The sequence below is a fragment of the Balaenoptera borealis genome (assembly GCF_965194805.1).
Source record: "Balaenoptera borealis genome assembly, chromosome: 10".
In the NCBI taxonomy this organism is placed as follows: domain Eukaryota; kingdom Metazoa; phylum Chordata; class Mammalia; order Artiodactyla; family Balaenopteridae; genus Balaenoptera; species Balaenoptera borealis.
In genome coordinates, this window is record NC_138874.1 from 11,497,061 (window position 1) to 11,517,228 (window position 20,168).

A 20,168-nucleotide genomic window follows, 5' to 3' on the forward strand; every position below is an offset into this window, starting at 1 on the left:
AAAAGGGAAAAATGAGATCTGCTTCTATTTACAAACATCTAGATGTCCAAAACAAGTGGGACTATGGTTTTAGAGTGATCCTGCTATTCAGGACTTCAGTGGAACCATGACAATGACAACAGCAGAGCCAGAGTTGTAATTTCAAGTTCTGATTCCCATAGGTCCTCGATGGTCATCATCCCCCATAAACAATCTGATCCAACCAGGCACCAACGTCTCTATAGAGACTAGTCCCCTCCCCCCAGTGACCACCTTTTTAAAAGAGACTTTTACGTTGTTATAACACAAACAGCAAAGCACTTGATACATTTTTATACCCATAGACGCTTTTACACACATATACCCTGCCACCCAGATCCCCACATAGAGTATTTGCACCACACCAGAAAGAAGGCTCCTTAATGGCCCTTCCCAGCCCATAAACCCTAAGTGTGACCACTCTTCCAAACTTCATCACCACAGAGTAGTTTTGCCAGCTTTTGAACTTTATATAGATGGAATCACACAGTATGTTGGGATAATTCTCTTTTGCAAAGCTTACCAACTTCAAAGGTACTCGGAGAACCACATAAAAGTACGAGCGTTCTATGAATGGATTGTTCAACTGCCCTTGTCCCAGACTTCTGGCTTCCACAGCTGGCCAGGTGGGAAATTATAACACCTCCTTGCCGTGAGAAAAAAAAAAAAAAAAATCAAAAAGCCAATCATAGCTCACTTTCCCGCCAGAAATCAAAGGAAACTCTTGCTGCCCTGGCAGAGAGGGATGAAGACCAAGGACAGCTGGGTCCTTCCCCCTCTGACACTTGAGCAGCTGCTCCCAGGGGACGACGCTGTACAGGAGAAACTGGCAATGGTGGAATAAAGCACTTTCTGTCTGGGGTGCAGAAGCTTCCCTTATCAATTGCTCTTAAAGGGGCAACTCCCCAGAGCTGGTCCTCTCAAATTTTCTCCACTTCTATTTTCTCTCTCACCTCTAAGAAGAGCTCCCCACCAGATTTAATCTGTCGGCACCATCTCTGCAGAGCTGCTCACCACAAAGGCTGCAAGGAATTTATTCCAAGCCCTAAAACCGTCTTACAGACACAATGCAGTGAAAGTCATGTTAAGTCTCCTGGTCACCTATTCTGCTCCCTAAAAAGTGTAACCCCAGGACTGGGTACTCCTGTGGCCCGAAAGGAAATCCTCGTTTTCTTTAAGAGCTGCATTAGAAACTGGAACTGCTTTTTCTCTTATTTGCCAAGCTTTGAAATGCAAACACTGCATCTACCATGGCTGAGTGTTCAACATAATTAATCAAAGAAGATTCAGTCAATATATCTTTGATCAAGGTACCAAAAGAAATGAGAAAAAGTAGTGGAATAAAAAGGAACTCTTTTATCCATGTGTCTCCCTTTCCAGTGACTTAGTGGCAGGGCATGAACTCGTACAAACAGATGAAGTGATTCAGACGGGGCTGATTTTCTAGATAGGACCCAGATTTGTTTAGCCTCCTAATTTTCTTTTTTGACCTCTTAACTCTCGTTTACAGAAGAGATGACTTCCTCAGATATTGTGGATAAATCTTAGACTCATTACAATTCTGTGCTGGTGGGGATTCAGGAGGTAATCTTGCCAAATCCCTTCTTTGAACACAAAAGGTGAGGCCTGGCCAGGCTGGGTAAGGGCCCAGGTCAATGACACCCAGTTAGTTAGTAAATGGCAGAACCAAGCCCAGACTTCAGGTATGCCCTAATGCCTGGCTCGTTTCTTTACCCTTGTGGTAGCCTGCATTATCATCCTTTTCTTCATTTCTATACAGGAAGCCGAAGGCAAGATGTCAGCCAGGGCTGGTTCTCATCTAAAGGCTCAACTAGGGAAGGATTTGCTTTTCCACTTGTATGGCTGTTGGGCAGACTTCAGCTCCTTGTGGTTGTAGGGCTGAGAGCTTCGGGTTTTTTTGCCGGCCAGAGGCCATCCTCAAGTATTAAAGGCCACCTGCAGTTCTTTGTCACACAGGCCTCCCAATATGGCCAATCGTTTCATCAAGGCTGGAGAGAGAAGATCTAAAGCAAGTTTGCTGGCAAAATGGAATCTCACGTAACACCACACGATCACAGAAGGGATATCCCATCACCTGTCATAGTCTATTGGTTAGAACCAAGTCACAGGGCCCACCCACACTCAAAAAGAGGGAATTACTCAAGGGTTGAACATCAGAAGCGGGCATCAATGCGGAACACCTTCAAGTTTGTCCGCCATGACACTACAACCCTGGGATTCCCCTCCTGGACGTGTATCCAAAAGAAATGGGTGAAAATGCTCATCCAACACAACTACAAAGATGTTCACAGCGGCTTTATAAGGTACCTGTCACCTCTCCTCCCTCAGCTTAGCACCTTCACACATGCCTCTTCTCATAAAAACTGTTTGAAATTCAAACCCCACCCTTGCCTACCACTCAATACGCTTCCTGCAACCTTTCAAGCAGACTTGATTCTGAAACCAATCAATCTTTCCCACCCCCAGCTCAAGGAGCCTTGGTCTTAATATACTGTAGCATTTCTGCTTTCTCTGTTCCATTGCAGATTCCAAAAGGGTCTCCCTTTTTCTTATTCTTAAGGAGAAAATCTTCCCTTTTTTAACAAGGGAACCCCCCCATAACTTATAATAATGCCTCTAATTCTCATGCATTCACCTTGAGGCAGAAGTAATATGATCCCTGAGTGGCTGAAACCGAACAGAACCCTGGGAGGCTCCTGGGCACAAAAGCCTTTCTGTGTCCCCCATTTCTTGATTACAGGAAATAGGCTTCATTCAGCCTCTACAACCTTCTCTGAGTTCCAAGGAGCAGGTTCAAACAGTTGCTAATCAGGGAAGAGAGGGGATGCAGAGACAAGGGAGGAATACTCAAGAAACAATAGTGCAGGACTTCCCTGGTGGCACAGTGGTTAAGAATCCGCCTGCTAATGCAGGGGACACGGGTTCGATCCCTGGTCCGGGAAGATCCCACATGCCGCAAAGCAACTAAGCCCATGCACCGCAACTACTGAGCCCGCACACCACAACTACTGAGCCCGCATGCCTAGAGCCTGTGCTCTGCAACAAGAGAAGCCACCACAAGGAGAAGCCCAAGCACCTCAATGAAGAGTAGCCCCCGCTCACCACAACTACAGAAAGCCCGCGCACAGCAACAAAGACCCAATGCAGCCAAAAAAATTTAAAAATTAAAGGTTTAAAAAAAACACACTTTATTGAGGTATGATTAACATACAAAAAGCCATACATATTTCATGTATACAAATGGATGAGTTTGGGGATAGGTACACATTGATGAAAACAATCTATGCCACAAACACGTCCAGCTGAAGAGCATGTTTGGGAGACAGTAATGTGGCCAGACGTGGGGGATGGAGACCAAGGCAGATGCCCCCTGAGGATCTTGGTCGGTTCAGGCTGCTATCACAGGTGTCACAGACTGAGTGGCAGAAATTCATTTCCCACAGTTCTGGAGGCTGGAAGTCTGACATGAGGGTGCCAGCCCAGCTGGGTTCTGGTGAGAGCCCTCTTCCGGGCTGTAGATGGCCATCTTCTCATTGTGTCCTCACATGGTATAAAGACAGTGACCTAGCTCTCTGCACTCTTCTTAGAAGGGCACTAACCCTATTCATGAAGGCTTCACCTCATGACCTAATCACCTCCCACAGGCCCACCTCCTTATTCCATCACACTGGGGGTTAGGATTTCAACATGCACATTTTCCGGGGACACAAACACTCAGACCGTAACACTTGGGTTCAGTCCTACCTGGAAGACGACGCAAGCACTGAATGCTGGAGGGAACCAGTCAGTGCTGCCTGGGAAGTGCAGAACCTCCACCTTCCCTGAGACAACATGTCAGAGCGCACACAATTCTCCCTGCTTTTTGGATAAATTCTGATATAATAATGTCACAAGTCCCTGTGCCCAATGCACAGCAAGGCTAAAAAAACCGAAATGTCAGAGTTTGAAGCAGAGAAAGGTTTGTTGCAGGGCCGAGCAAGGAGAACGGGTGGCTCGTGCCCAAAAAGCCCCAAACTCCCCCAAAGGGTTTCAGCAAAGCATTTTTAAAGGCCAGGTGAAGGAATGGGGGGTTTCAGGGTATGTGATGAGCTTGTGCACAATTCTCTGATTGGTTGATGGTGAGGTAACAGGGTGGTGTCACCAGGGTCTTTAGGTGCCAGCAGGTCTGGGGGTTCCTGATCATCGAGTAGTGAATTTCTTCCATTTGGTGGTGGTTTTAGCATCTGTAAAACTACTCAGGAAATATGCATGAGGTAGTATTATTTGGGTGCTTCAGAGAAGAGCTACAGCAGAGGATATGGGGGAAGGGGCTGTCCCGGGGAGGCCCCGTAGGGTAGGGTCTTGGTTACAGTAACTCTAACCCTTTAAGGCCTGGGCTATGCTAAGCCATTGGCTGAAACAATGACATTTTTATTTAAAAAATGTTCACATTTACCGAAAGGCTGAGAAAACAGTCCAATGAACACACATATATCTATTATTTAGATTCACCAAAAATTACAATTTCGCCACATTCTGTTCATCTGTCATTCAACCTAACTATCTATCTATAATTGATTTTGTTGAACTACTTGAAGTACATGACAAACGTAACAACACTCTATCCCTAAATACTTCAGTGTCTCTTAGGAATAAGGACATTCTCCTATATACCCACGCTAATATTATTAAGCCCAAGAAAAATAACAATATTCCATAAAATAATTTAATAAACTGTAGACATTCAGATTTTCTCCAATTGCCTCCAAAATGTCTTTTATACCTAAGGGTGATATTGTGATTTATAGTAAAAAATATGTATTTGGTTTTCATCCCCATTTCTGGCACAGAGCTCCTAAACCCCTTGGAATTTCCTAAGTGATAAAAACTGGAAACATGTCTTTTGTTATTCATAACAAGCCTCTTTCAACCATACCTGAGTTTATGTTAACGAAGTGACTTTTGGAAAGCCGCTAAGGATGGGGGCTGGTTGCCAGGGGAACCAATTCATTAGAGGGTTCTTACTTTCTGCCCCACCTACCCCCATCTCCAGGAGAGGAGAGAGAACGGAGGGTGAATCAACCACCACTGGCCAATGATTTAATCAGTCACACCTAGGTAATGGGGCTTCCAAAAAAACCCAAGAGGAGGGAGTTTGGAAAGTTCCAGACTGATGGACATAGCATGTGGAGGTGCTGGGAGGGTGGTGCACCCAGAGCGGGCATGGAAGCTCTGTGCCCCTTCCCACATCCCTTGCCCTATGCATCTTTCCACCGGGCTGTTCTCAAGTTACATCCTTTCATGATAAACAGATGATCTAGTAAGTAAATTGTTTTCCTGAGTTCTGTGAGCCACTTTAGCAACTTAAATGAACCCAAGGAGGGGACTGTAGGAATCTCTACTAGTGATTGGCATCTGAAGTGAGGGGCAGTCTTGTGGGACAGAGCCCTTAACCTGTGGGATCTGATGCCATCTCCAGATAGCCAGTGTCAGAAATGAGTTAAATTGTAGCACACCCAGCTGGTGTCACAGATTGTTTGGTATGGGAAAAACTGCCACACATTTGGTGGCCAGAAATGTCAGAAGTGAGGTACTATTCAGAGAGTATAATGTAAAGGAAAACAACAGTGTGTTTTTTCTTTATTCTGTTTCCCCCAAAGCAACACAGACACCTCTACACAGAAAATGAGGCAGTCTCAGTACACTGCTGAGGCCTTGGGACAAGAGCTGGAAGCCACTAGAAGATAACTATTATCTTGTCGCCTCCTGGCCTTTCATCAAGTGCAAGGTGGCCAAGGGACCCTGGCTGACTAAGCCACCTCCCTCCCCTACAGAAGCCACATCAACCAGAAAACAGTAGAGAAATCCAGGTCCCTAGGTACTGATTCGAGTGACTTTTGGTCACTTGCTGACCATCAGGAAGCATCGGTTCCAAAGACGCACAGCCTCCTCTCCACGCTCACACTTCCATGTGCGCAGTTCAAAGAGAAGGTGGGGGCCTAGGAAGGAGGCAAGCAAGACAGGAAAGGAGGAGGGAGCTAGACACTGTCCTCCAACAACTCAACCTCATCCTTTATTTTAGCTCAAACTCATCCCTGAGTCTTAGACTCATCCACACATGGGGAAGTGGTTCCAGGATCACCTAGCACCAGCCAGAATGGCCATCATCAGAAAGTCTACAAATAATAAGTGCTGGAGAGGGTGTGGAGAAAAAGGAACCCTCATACACTGTTGGTGGGAATGTAAGTTGGTGTAGCCACTATGGAGAACAGCATGGAAGTTCCTTAAGAAACTGAAAACAGAGTTGCCATATGATCCAGCAATCTCACTCCTGGGCATATATCTGGAGAAAGCCATAATTGGAAAAGACACATGCACCCCAACGTTCACTGCAGACCATTCACAATAGCCAGGACATGGAAGCAACCTAAATGTTCATCAACAGATGAATGGATAAAGAAGATGTGGTATATTTATACAACGGAATACTACTCAGCCATAAAAAGGAATGAAATAATGCCATTTGCAGCAAAGTGGATGGACCTAGAGATTATCATACTGAGTGAAGCCAGACAGAGAAAGACAAATATCGTATGATGTCACTTATATGTGGAATCTAAAAAAAAAATGATGCAGATGAACTTGTATACAGAATGGAGACAGACCCACAGACATAGAGGACAAACTTACGATTGGATCGGGGGACAGATTAGGAATTTGGAATTGACATAAACACACTACTATGTATAAAACAGATAGCCGTCAAGGACCTACTGTATAGCACATAGAACTATACCCAATGTTTTGTAATAGCCTATAAAGGAAAAGAATCTGAAAAAAATATATATATATATATGATTGAATCACTTTGCTGGACACCTGAAACTATCACAACATTGTAAATCAACTATATTTCAATAAAATACATATGTACATATATCTATATTCAAAGTAACAGGCACATTAATCAGGATGTTTTGATTTTTATTAACAGAGAAAAGTCGAGGTGCCTCTTAGAAACATCACTCCCTTCACGTCTAGAAGAACTGGACAGTGTTATGACTCTTAAGCTGAACAACCAAGAGAACAGCTTTAAAGGAGTATTTCCACGGACATGGGGATTTTCTCTTAAAGGAATTGGAACAACGGCACAAGCAGAAGAGGCAGCAGCACGGGAAAGAACACGTAGAGCTGGAAGTAAATCCTAACTCCCTTGAAATCCAGTCTACTGCTATTTCTGTTAGGACCCTAGTTAGAGGAAGAAAAAAGGTCTCAGGTCTCAGGCTAGCTTTGTTCGGAGCTGGAAAGAAACGGAATGCCTGCAGCAGAAAACATTAGGGAAAAAAAACGTGTGGGCTTAGCAGCTTCATCTCATCAACTCAGTCAAAAATCTTTGTTGTTGCATGATTACATGAAAAAGAAAAAATGTTTCATGCCTGGGCTAAAACAAAAGAACAAATGAGAACTCTCGCTACGACAGCAGAACTCAAGTTTCCAAAGGAAGAGAAAAAGAACTTCACTGAGGCTCAGACCCTATCCTGATGCTAACTAGCTGTTCATGGTGCCCATAATAAAATATTATGTAATAATATGTGTACAATAGAGTTTAGTGTAAGGCTGGTCAATGTGCATCCAAAATACCCCAAGATGTTTAGTTAGGGAAGCACCAAAAAGAAACATGTAGGGGCTTCCCTGGTGGCGCAGTGGTTGAGAGTCTGCCTGCCAATGCAGGGGACACAGGTTCGAGCCCTGGTCTGGGAAGATCCCACATACCGCGGAGCAACTAAGCCCGTGAGCCACAACTACTGAGCCTGCGCGTCTGGAGTCTGTGCTCTGCAACAAGAGAGCCCACGATAATGAGAGGCCCGCGCACCACGATGAAGAGTGGCCCCCGCTTGCCACAACTAGAGAAAGCGCTCGCAGAGAAACGAAGACCCAACACAGCCATAAATAAAATTAATTAATTAATTAAAAAAAAAAAAAGAAACATGTAATCCACCTGTGAGATGGCCCCAAAATAAGGAAAGTGTGGGACTTCATGGAGTAGGATATGTCTGTCTTGTCTCCCTGCTCTGTAATTTTCTAGGAAATAGTAACCAGGAAATACGCCACATATTTAGTGTATGTTTATCTTAGAAGTGAAAATATTTACTGCCTATTAGAAGCAGTGAACTATTTGATGTCTGAATGAATGAGTGAGTGAGTGAGTGATTGGAGGGATGGATGGATGGATTAATGGATCAACGAATACACATTCACAGCAGGTTCCATTGTTTGATCTGTTTCCAAACCATTGACCAATGAACCCTTCCATGAGTAGTGTTTGAAACTTCATGCAGTGATTTTCTGAAGCCCCTGCCTGGCCTACAGGCTTCTCAAGAGGGAGAATTGTGGCAGTGGGGTCTGGTCTGAAAGTGTTCCTCTCTCCACCTTCCAGCCACCACACTGAAACTCTTCCATGTATTCTGAGAGAAACACAAGACACATGCAGGTTACAGATAGAACAAACACAATGACACATGCACCACTACTAGTTTTCCTAGTGTTTTTAGAATAAATTCGAATTACATAAATTTCATTGACATAGAACTGAAAACACACAGACAGCATAAAATCAGATACACCTACCAAAAATGTTCATGTTAAATATTTAATAAAACCAAATGCTGGGCTTCCTTGGTGGTGCAGTGGTTGGGAGTCTGCCTGCTAATGCAGGGGACACGGGTTCGAGCCCTGGTCTGGGAAGATCCCACATGCCGCAGAGCAGCTGGGCCCGTGCGCCACAACTACTGAGCCTGCATGTCTGGAGCCTGTGCTCCGCAACAAGAGAGGCCGCGATAGTGAGAGGCCCGCGCACCACGATGAAGAGTGGCCCCCACTTGCCACAACTAGAGAAAGCCCTCGCACAGAAACGAAGACCCAACACAGCCATAAATAAATAAATAAAAATTTAAAAAAAAATGATGTCAGTCTCAATAGTAGTGGTAGCAGTTGTAGTTGTAGTAAAAATTATAATAAAAAAAATAAAACCAAATGCTGACTTAAAAGGAAAGACTTTGGATAAACCCTGAAATATGTTGTTCTGGATTATGGCATTTAAATGGTCTTCAAACGATTTCATTCTTTCTCTTCAAAAAATGGTATAGAGGTGGGAAGTTCAAGTCCTTCCTCGGTATCGACAGCCAGCATAATGCACTTGTCAATAAAGAGTGTTTCTTAAACTCTCACACGTGCATGGCATGAGAAGAACACTGCACAAACAAAACCGAACTGTTTCATACCTACGATCATAATTATATTCTTATTTTTAAGGACAGGACATCTTCATATACGTTCACTGAAAATGAGCAAACAATTTCTAAAAAGAAAATTAAGGAAAGGAAAGATGGTATTCATTAAGTAGCATCTTTCTTCTGGCCCTTCTGAATAAAACTCTGAGGATATATGCAAGTTTTTATAACACTACATGGGTACAAAGTAGATGATGAAAAAGTATAAAAATAATTTTCCGAAGAAATTCTTATCTAGTCAAGTACTGTGGATGACGTGCCGCAGACTGACAAGGAGCAAATGTGAATGTCACAGAAAACACGTATCACAAATGGAAAACGGTTCTGAGAAGTTACACTGAATATCCCTCTGTCGCAGGGCACCATAACAGCCTTGAGCCTTCTGGGCTGCACATCACCTGAGAGGAGCAATTTACTTCCTACCATCTCGAAGGCTGTCATAAATTAAGGCTACCTCCAGCTGCAGAAGAGAAAAATGTGCCCACGTCCCAGGCAATTGTTCGAGGGCTTGTCACCATCATTAACCAAAAGAATTGACCAGATTCCTAATTGTCCCAGTCCCTTTCTAGGCTTTGCAATAAGATAAGAAAACAAAACTGGTCTATTACTCTACTGATCAATGCACATTCACCAAAGAATTGAACCAGAAGACATCATGTATTAAAAAAAATCTACTTCAATCCCCTGACACAGGGTAAGGAAATACTCAATGCACCTGGGGTTGCTGGGTGTCCACCTCTTTTCGAAGCTCTCCAGTGATGGAGGCTCCAGGACCTTCTTTATCTCAGCAGTCAGGAACTGATTTCTCATTTCCAGTGAAAAATTCTTTGGTATGTACATCCTTGTTCTGTCCTACGTGGGCCTGAGCAGAAGTGGCTGAGAACTCTTCTTCAGCTAGGAGTCCGCAGTTGCATGGGACAAAACTTAGCTTCCGCTCACTCCACAGGAAGGGGCTGTTGCGTTGCAACAGTGGTGTCTCCTGGAGCTTGGAGGAGGCGCTACAGCAAGATCTTGACGTTGGAGGGAAATGGTACCCAGCGTGGAGTGCAGGAAGACGTCAAGGCTCTCTCTGGGTTGCTTACACACCTGCTTTATTCTTCCCTCTATGTGGACCAGCTTTCTCTGCCTCTCCCTCCCCACGAAAGCCAGGCTAGCTCCCTCATAGCTTCTCTTCCACTTAAAAGACCACACCAACTAGACCACAATCTCCTGGTTTTAATCTCAAATTCCGGGAGGGAGATATTGATCAAGTGACTGTGGGTCAAGGGTCCACCCCAATCTAATCTATGGTGTCCAGGAGGAAGGTGATACTAAGGGCACACCCTGAAGACACCACGGTGCAGGGCAGTTAAGGGGGTTACGGTGAGCTGGGAAGGTGTCCACTCCCACAGGTGTCCACTCCAATTGTCCTCATAAAGACATGTTGTTTGCCTGATTCACCTCTCTCTCCCCCAATATTTAAACCTTGCCTATAGAACACGTTTTTAAATCCCACTGATCCATTTTCTCTTCTTCCCTGTTCATTTCTTCCAAATTGCTTTTAAAGTGAGGTTATCAGAACGAGGCAAAACACTCTGACATGAGACTGACGAATGTAAGCTCTAGGAGTGAGATTGCTTGTCAGTGTTTTCAGGTGACCAAGCAGTGGGCGTCCCATTTCTTGACTGCGAAAGGCAATCAGAAGTGTTCTATGCAGGATAATTCTGGAAGACCCCACAGAAACGGAGATGCTTAGGAACTGTTGTGGTGTGTGTTTAAATGGCCTTTCGTTAGTATATTTAACAAATGTTTATCGATTTAGGTGCCAGAGACACTCTGTGATCTGGGGATAGAATCATCACAGTTCTACGTTCCAAGAGCCACACTGAGGGCTGGCGACATGGTAAAGAGCCCTGCCCTTGCAGAGCTTTCCATCTGTAGGTTTCAGCCACACGATTAAACTAGCCGTGACAACCTGTATGGGAAGTGACAGCACCATGGGAGCCCAAACAAGCGCACCTCACTGGATCCAACACGGTCAGGGAGGCTCCCTGGAAAAAGTGACGCTCAGACTGGGCCTTGGATGAGTAAGGTGGCCTTTGTGCATTAATGGCCCTCCTGATGACACACGTCAGATGACCAGAGCATAATGTCAGTTTCCACTCACAGTCCAACTTTATCTTGTACGTTTCTGTGACGCTATGTTCCAGTCAAGCTGGATGACCTTCCAGTAACAGCTCATGTACACTGCTGTGCGTATACTGTCCCTCTGCGTGAAATGCAAACCTCCCCTCCACCCACTTCCTGTGGTTTATTACTCCTCCAGCTTCCGACCTGAAACTCACCACTCCAGAGCCAACCTTTATCACACCCTATTATTTCACTGTCCTCTCCCTCCAGTCTGTATGATTTGAAGGTAAGGACTCGCTTCCCAATACAAATAATCTGTACACTGTCTTGTAGTAATTCATGCACAGTATCAAATGGTATTTTAGACTTTTCTCATTTTTGCACAGAATTAGAAAATATGTCAGACTGGAGTTTACTATTAATTTCTTCTGTGTTTTCCTGCAGATTCAGAAGATTCAATACTATTAAACTTAAAAAGTAGGCTAAGAAATTCTTAAGAATCTTCTTGTCTTTCTATTCTGGCTTTTCTTTTTTAGAATGTCTTAAAAATACTGAAATTTATTAATAACAGACTACTCCACATTTGCTACTTAATAAAGAAAAAAAAAGAACTCTTGTCTCCCATCACTTATCTCTATATTCTGGCACCTGGTACATGCTCAAAAAGTTTGCCAAGTGAATAAATGAAAATAAAGGCGCATTTATGGATGCCAGGCAAAGGGCTAGATGCTAGATATTCATTATTTCATTTCATCCTCATGACCATCCTGAAAAGCAGTTATATTCGCCCCCATTTTGTAGATGAGAAAACAGAGGCTCACAGAGGTTAACTTGCCAGCAGAGACATTGCTGGGATGTGAAGAGAGCTCCCCGTGTGGATTCCATTCCCTCTGCTTCTCCCGACAACACAGAAAAAACTGCGGTGGTCCCCTCCTTCACGAGGGGCTACGATTCAGTCAGCGTCCTTATCAACGCTCAGTGAAACACTTAACAAAGTTCAATGGCTCATACACATGTGGATTCATTTTTTAATGCAACTCACCTGATTTTCTCCAGCTGCTTAAGGAAAGGAGAAACACTCAACACTGGAGTGTTTTATTTCAGACGAGGCACTTTGTAGGGACTCAGGATAGACTTGTGAAGAACAGTGAGAAATCTCCTTGCCCAAGCCTCTTCCAAAACCAGGAAGACTAGGCTTTTTCTGGAGGTGAGAATCTGGGACCATTTGCAAAGGGTTTATAACTCCCGGTCAATGATCTGAGTGTACTGGGGAGAAATGTGTTCCCTTCAAAAAGAAGAGTTCTGCATTTTAATCTTCTCAAATCTCAGAAAGCTATTTACTAAATTGTTAGCACGGATTCATATTCAGGAATAAAACTGATTCTCTGAGACATTAGAAAATGTTATGTTCTATGCCCTCCCCACCCTACCCCGCCCCCCTCCAATTTTTTTCCTTTTGAAATCTTTTCAATCTATAATGCCATCTGCAGCAACATGGATGGACCTAGAGATTATCATACTAAGTGGAGTAAGTCAGACAGAGAAGGACAAATACCATATGATATCACTTACATGTGGAATCTAAAATATGACACAAATGAACTTATCTACGAAACAGAAACAGATTCACAGACATAGTGAACAGACTTGTGGTTACCAAGGGGGAGAGGGGGTGGGAGAGCGATGGATTGGGAGTTTGGGATTAGAAGATGCAAACTATTATATATAGGATGGATAAACAACAAGGTCCTACTATATTCAATATCCTATAATAAACTATATTCAGTATCAGGGAACTATATTCAATATCCTATAATAAACCATAATGGAAAAGATTATGAAAATGAATTCCATTCTAGAATAAAGTTTTACAACCAAATTATACATCTCTTCCAAGTGGGCCGTTTTTGAATTGCTGACCTGACCTTTACTATTTTGGGAGGATCAAACAGAAGTTGCTCACGATGAATTCAATTATGCTATAAGCCACTGTTCCGGTTATCACTGGAGGCCACGTCAACAGCCTCTACTCACGGTCTGGTCTGAAAGGGCACACAGAAGTAGAAAGACTGTCCTTCTCCATAGACCTCCCCCCTCACCTCACACAAACCCTTCCTAACATCTGAAACCTGGAGGATCCTGAAACATGCGATTTCCTTGTCACTAGGTGAGCTATTCAATGCCCCTACGTTTTCTCAGCTTGAACTACGAAACCTCCCCGCGACATAAACTGGGTTTTGCTCAGTAATCCGCAGGCTCTTAACCTTGATTCAAGTCGCCAATGGCAGGCCGGGTGGGACAGGCTGGAGATGGGGTGGTCGTTTGGGACTAGCCTACCGTCTACTCTAAAAATGACTTAAAAACTAAACCCATCAGTATTAAAAAAAAAAAAAAAATCATTTGTATCTGCACATACCAGCACCATGAAGTATGAATAAGCCCACTCAGGAGTCAAGGGTATAGTATAGTCAAGTGTATAGCTCCAAAAGCTACGCCTAGAAAGTTTCTTTACTAGAAAAGTTTGTGAGCTCACTCTTTGAAAACATCCTTTAGGGAAACCTTTTGCTAAGTAACGCATCCCTGCTAACTGTAAACAATGTGTCTGTGGATTTCTGTTTCTCGACAAGGGCACACCTCAGCCGTGGGCATCATAAATGCTCTCAAAAACTTTGCTAAATGAATAAATGAAAATAGAGGAGCATATATAGATGTTCTTTCATCCTGCATAAGAGCCTGTGTCTGGGATCTCCCAGACCCACTACTTCAAGCATCCCTGTGCCCGAATGCCGCCCGTCTCCCACTGCACCCGGCGCCTGGGCCTCGCTGTTCACCATCAGGACGGCTCAGCCCTGCTCCCTGCCCCTCCTCTTCCTCTCCGAAGCCATCTCCTCCCCAGCTGCTATCTATCCCAGAGGAATAAGAAAGGAAGGGGGAGGCGGAAGAGCTTCCAGCCAGTCATTTCTCTTCTGCTGTGGCACAGGTGGGAGGGGGAAAGGAAATCTCTAGAAAAGCTTTCCAAACTGTTCTGAGTTCTGAAGCACTTTCTACAGGGTAACAAGTTACGGTGAGTGTGTGTGGAATCACGTTAGCTGCAGAAGCAACCGCCTCTTTCGGAAAGCTGTTTATTCGAGCCCGGCCCCTCCTGGAAACCCAAGAAGTGGTCCAGGAAGAAGGAAGAGAAGAGAAGGCCCGGAATTCAGAAGGCAGGCCTGCTCAGTTAGCACTACTGCTCTACGGAAGACAGTTCGCTTGCAGCAGAAATTTGGGGTGAGGCTAAATGAGGGCTTCTCATCACTCCTACGGGACATCTGGCATTGTCTGGAAACACTTTTGGTTGTCACAACTTGGGGGGGTATGAACTAGAGGCCAGGGATGTTGCTAAACACCCTCCCATGCTCAGGATCCCCTCCCCCCATAATAAAGGATTATTCAGTACAAAGTGTCAGTAGTGTTGAAGGTGAGAAACCCTGGGCTAAGTCAAAGCCTGCCATGGAGAATTCTGGTCTATTGTGGTTGCCAAGGAGGAAGGGGAGCGGGGGAGGGTTGGATTGGATTGGGAGTTTGGGATTAGCAGATGCAAACTATTATACATAAGATGGGTAAACAACAAGGTCCTATTGTATAGCACAGGGAACTATATTCAATATCCTGTAATAAACCATAATGGAAAAGAATATGAAAAAGAATATATGTATAACTGAATCACTTTACTATAAACCAGAAACTAACACAACATTGTAAATCAACTATACCTCAATTTAAAAAAAACCAAAAACACACAAAAACATCATGAGGGTTTGCTGTAGGCATGCAAGATTATTTTAATATTAGAAAGTCAGTCAACGTAATTCATTGTATTTAAATAAACTAAAGACAATTCAAAAAAAAAAAAAGGATTCTGGTGTAGTCTATGGTTCAGAAAGCCAAGGATGGCACTTACCATGGAAGAATAAGGAAAGGGTAAAGCAAGCCCAACCTAACATAAGTCAGCATAAAGAATTAAGTAATAGGGAATTCCCTGGTGGTCCAATGGTTAGGACTCCACGCTTTCACTGCCAAGGGCCCAGGTTCAATCCCTGGTCAGGAAACTAATATCCCGCAAGCCGTGCAGAGCGGCCAAAAAAGAGAATTAAATAATACAGATCACTATGAAGGTACATTCAAAGGTTCTCTCTTCCAGAGGTCGATGTTTCAGGCCGCATCCATTCACTCATTCAACAAATATTAACTGAGCAACTAGCCAGGACATGGAAGCAATCTAAATGTCCATCAACAGAGGAATGGATAAAGAATATGTGGTACATATATACAATGGAATATCACTCGGCCATTAAAAGGAACGAAACTTCGCTATTTGCAGAGACATGGATAGACCTAGAGGCTCTCATACAGAGCGCAGTAAGTCAGAAAGAGAAAAACAAATATCATATATTAATGCATATATGTGGAATTTAGAAAAATGGTACAGATGAACCTATTTGCAAAGCAGAAATAGAGACACAGACGTAGAAAAGAAACATATGGACACCAAGGGGGTAGGGGGAGGTAGGATGGATTAGGAGATTGGGATTGACGTATGTACACTACTATGTATGAAGTAGACGGCTGATGAGGGCCAACTATATAGCACGGGGGAAAAAAAAAAAAGAAGGTACAATCTGTTTGCAGGACATACATTAAAGTTAACTTTAAAAATGAATTCCAATATACATTAGGTGCAGACAAATACTATTTGATTCCACTTACACGAGATACCTAGAACAGTCAAATTCATAGACTCGGAAGGTACACTGGTAGATGCCAGGGGTCGGGGGTGGAAGTGGGGAGGGGGAATAGGGAGTTAGTGTTTAATGGGAACAGAGTTTCAGTTTAGGAAGGTGAAAAATTCGGGAGATGAATGATGGTGAGAGTTGCACAACAATGTGAATGTACTTAGCGCCACTGAACCGTACAGCTAAATATGGTTAAAGTAATATCTTTTATGTTATGTGATTTTTACCACAATAAAAAAGTTCTATTTAATATATTTTTTTAAAAACCCAACATTAACTGAGCAACTATTGTGGACCACGCGCCTTCTGGGCTCTGGGTACACGCGCAGCTGGGAAGCCAAGGAATCTGCAGGAAAACTGCTCAGGGGTTTGGTTCAAAAACAGGCAATGTGGAATCGGAGGACCGTAGCTACTGAGAAGAGGAATTCAACCCTCCCACCTGCTTGTTTGTATCAACAGCTTAATTCTCAGTTGAATGTTACATACAAACCGACCCTCTCAGACCCAGGGGTCTTTAGGATTTTTTAAAACAATTCCTCACAAGAAGTCACTTGTCGAGAGTAAAATCTGTTCAACTCACTGATTGGGCTGAGAATCCCAAAGATCATTTCTGCACTGTTTGCAATTACCTCATTTATCTTCACCACCCCAAACAAAGCTTAAAAATTAAGAGGATAACAGTGAGTTCTTGGTCATTCAAATAATTTCTGCTGCTACAAAGGCAGCTCACTTACGCTCTCAACTAGTCCAGACACTCTCACTGTCAACTCCCTCAGTGGGGACACAGAGAAGCCACTTTGCAAGATGACTCAAAGGTGACACAACAATGTCAAGGATGAGGCTTGGAACATTCCATAACTTACTCTGGAGACCCTGAGAAGAATATTTATTTCATAATCATCACCTCTCCCAGTTAGCTGAGTGTGATTATTAACCGACGAACAAAATAACTCACTGATACCAACAGATAGATAAGCCTCTTTATTATTTTTTTTCTACTTGGGTAGAAATAGCAAACAGCCAAAGTACTACCCTAAAACGTCTTTGGCTCCATTAATAAAACATAAGCTTCTCTAAATTTAAACTTAAAATCCAATTCATTCATCAAAATGTCAGGTGTCACCTAAAGCATCTTAGTAGAAAGGAAATCTCTTGGAATAAAGAAGAATCTTCACAGGAATAGAGGGGGGAGTGAGCTGATTTTCTTCTGATTACAATGACCACTGTACCCTTGTCTGCTCCTCTTTATTCCTTCAATGAAGCCTCAGAGAGAGGGTATTTAAGAATACCACCGGTGGTACAAGGGACTCATTTTCCATACGGCCTTCCCCCTGCCTTAATTATAAACTGTGTTCGTACCAAACACAGTCAATCACTGCTGAAAGCTCCCCGCCAACCCCGCAGAGTCACAAGCCTTGGTGAAAATTCTGTAAAGCTCATGGGGCCAGTTGCAAATATTTAGAATTACAATGATAAACCTTATGATTCCAGGGGCTAGATAGACGACTCTATGAAGACTGTAATTTGTACAACTGTCTTTAGACAATTCTAATTTCTTACTAAGAAAGCTGAGAAGAGAAATAAGAAACAGACCATTTCTAAAAGAAATTTAGAAGGGAAATAGAAACTGAGTGTCCTACCCCTATCTATAAGAGAAATGGTTTCCAATGGGTTTTCATTCTTTTATCCTATACCTGACGTTTCTCAGCTGAAAAGAAAACTTGGTCCCTTGTCTCCCTTCCGGGATCCAAAGCCAATTTATCAGCTACAATTTTAGCAGCAGAAGCAGATTAGAGGAGAGGCAGATAACCTTTTAAAGGCTGATACAGAGTTAAAGGCAATCACCACCGTCCTTTAAAAACAAGTAAGGGCATGAAACAAAACATTAAAATCTTATGTTTCTTCCTGCAAATAACTTAAAAGTAACCAGCTAACTGCTAGCATACCACTGACCTTTGGCTTGGAATCCAGGGTTTTATGAAAAAACTAAAGGGAGATGTATTTTTAGAACTCAATATGACTAATTTACAAAAGCCTGATTTTTTGTTCCTAAGGACCAATGAAATATATTCCAATTTCAAGCCATGAAGGGTAAAACCATATCTCAAAATCATTAAGCTGTTAGCCTTGATTACAAATGGAACGAAGCAATACTCAATTCTTTGACTGAGGTGATAAATGGCTCTCTTTCTGCTTGTCAAACGACAGTGGTGAGGCCACCGAATTGTGGCTTACAGTTACAGGTTTTGGAATTTGTTATAGCCAACTTCCTCCTTCCAAAATGAGAGAAAGAAACGTCCACCAAATTAGCCCTGGTCACACAGGTAACGTCTGTATAACTGATCACGGCATTGCCAGAGCCATCCGCTGGGGCCCACGGGCAAAGAAAAGTTTCAGCTGCTCCGCCTGGCACCGACCGTTTATCTGTCAGGGACCAAATGCCAATCGCTAGAATGATCCATATAGAACCTCCACACTGAGGACAGCTAAAGACCTGGGGCAAAGGGAGTGAATGAGATCTAAAATGAAGGCCCCGAGAATTGTCCTCCATCATCGGGGCCTAGGGGACCCAGGGAAGAGTTAAAATCCAGGCGTGCCAAGTCTGTCGTCTCTAACCAAGCCAGCTGAGCCCCGACCTGGGGCGACTGACACGTTCGTATCCACAGAGAAGCCACTCAAGTGCAGGATACACTGAGTTCCCAATCTGTCTCCTTATTGTGACATCTCAAGCGCAAGGGGATAAAGACAGAAAGGTGTCTGTGGGAAGGAGAGGGGATTTAAGAAAATGGCTCAGATATGCCCAAAGGTCCCAGAGAACCGTCTCCGGGCCTCTTCCTAAAAGGCGCAAGCCCGGGTCAGTGTCTGCGGTCAGGGCAGCGGGGGGAGCGCGGCGGCTGGGCGCGGGGCTGCGCGCGCTCCCCGAGGCTGCCGTGCCATCCGCAGGGGTAGATGCGCCGGCGGACCGGGGAAGTGAGGCGAGGGGGTCTTACTTTTGTAGCTCGCCGCCCAGGGCTGGTAGCCGTAGTAGCCGGTGATGCGCAGGATCCGCTCCTCGATGGACGTGAGCCCCACGGGCCCGCTGGTGAGGTCCTCCACCGAGCGCGACCATTTCAGATCCTCCTTAATCGCCTCGTCCACCACCAAGTACTTGAGCTGCCGGAGCTGGGGGCTGATGTCGGACAGTCTCCTGGGGCTGACGTCCGGTGACCTCCTCATGCCACTGAGGCCGCGGGCAGGTGGGCGGGGAGGGAGAGAAGGGCGGTGAGATGGGAGGGCGAACAGGGCGCAGCCTGGGCCCGTTAGGGGCAGGTGCGGCCGCAGGGCCGGCGCTTCCCCGCTCCCGCCGCTCCCCAGCTCCCTCAGCAGCCTGGGCGTCGGGTCCCGTCTCCGGAGCCCGGCGCCGGGCGCTTCGGGGCAGGGCAGGCTGGGGCGAGTGGAGAGGGAGAGGATGCCCTAAACTTCCCGAGCAGCTGCACCGCGCGCGCCGCCCCCTCCCGAGCCCCAGACCGCCCGGCGTCCCGGCTGCCGAGGGCCCCCGGCCGCCCGCTCGCGCACCCGCACGCGGGGCGCTACTCACATGGCGATGCTTTTGCCCCCGGGTGCGCCGCCGGGAAACTCTCGGATCCCCATAGGCAATGGCAGAGTGGGGCCGGGAGCTCCCAGACTGGAGGCGGAGGGGCCGCGGGCCCGAGCTGCCCGCGGCCGCGGCCCCTGGGAAGGTGGGCGCGAAGCCGGGCGAGGGTCCCCGCGCCGCCCGTGCGCGCCCGCGCCGCGGTCCCCGAGCGCCCCCGCGGTGTGCGGCGGGAGGCGGGCGCGGCGGCTCAGCCCGGCTCCAGCCGGTCCGCGGCGCTCGCTGCAGCCTGCCGGCCGCCGGTCAGTGGGGGCGCCGCGCCCCTCGCCTGTCGCCGCCGCCGCCGCCGCCCCGGCACACGGCAGGCGCGGGAGCCGCCGAATCCAGGAGAGCGCCGGCCGCGGTGTG

The 20,168-nt window shown here is 45.3% G+C and overlaps 1 protein-coding gene across 2 annotated transcripts in view; it reads right to left on the reverse strand.

Moving 5' to 3' along the window:
- The window catches only part of SLC35F3 (solute carrier family 35 member F3), a 321,601-nt gene extending 301,708 nt beyond the window's left edge, over nt 1–19,893 (reverse strand). For both annotated transcript variants that reach the window (XR_014249077.1, XM_082407669.1), the window contains exons 1-2: nt 19,767–19,893; nt 19,180–19,409 (exon numbers count right to left, since the gene is read on the reverse strand). Coding sequence is in view for 1 of the 2 variants with exons in the window: in XM_082407669.1 (XP_082263795.1) it covers nt 19,180–19,409; nt 19,767–19,819 (283 nt within the window). In the remaining variant the exon portion in view is untranslated. The remainder of the gene's footprint in view (nt 1–19,179; nt 19,410–19,766) is intronic.
- Nucleotides 19,894–20,168: the final 275 nt, after the last annotated feature.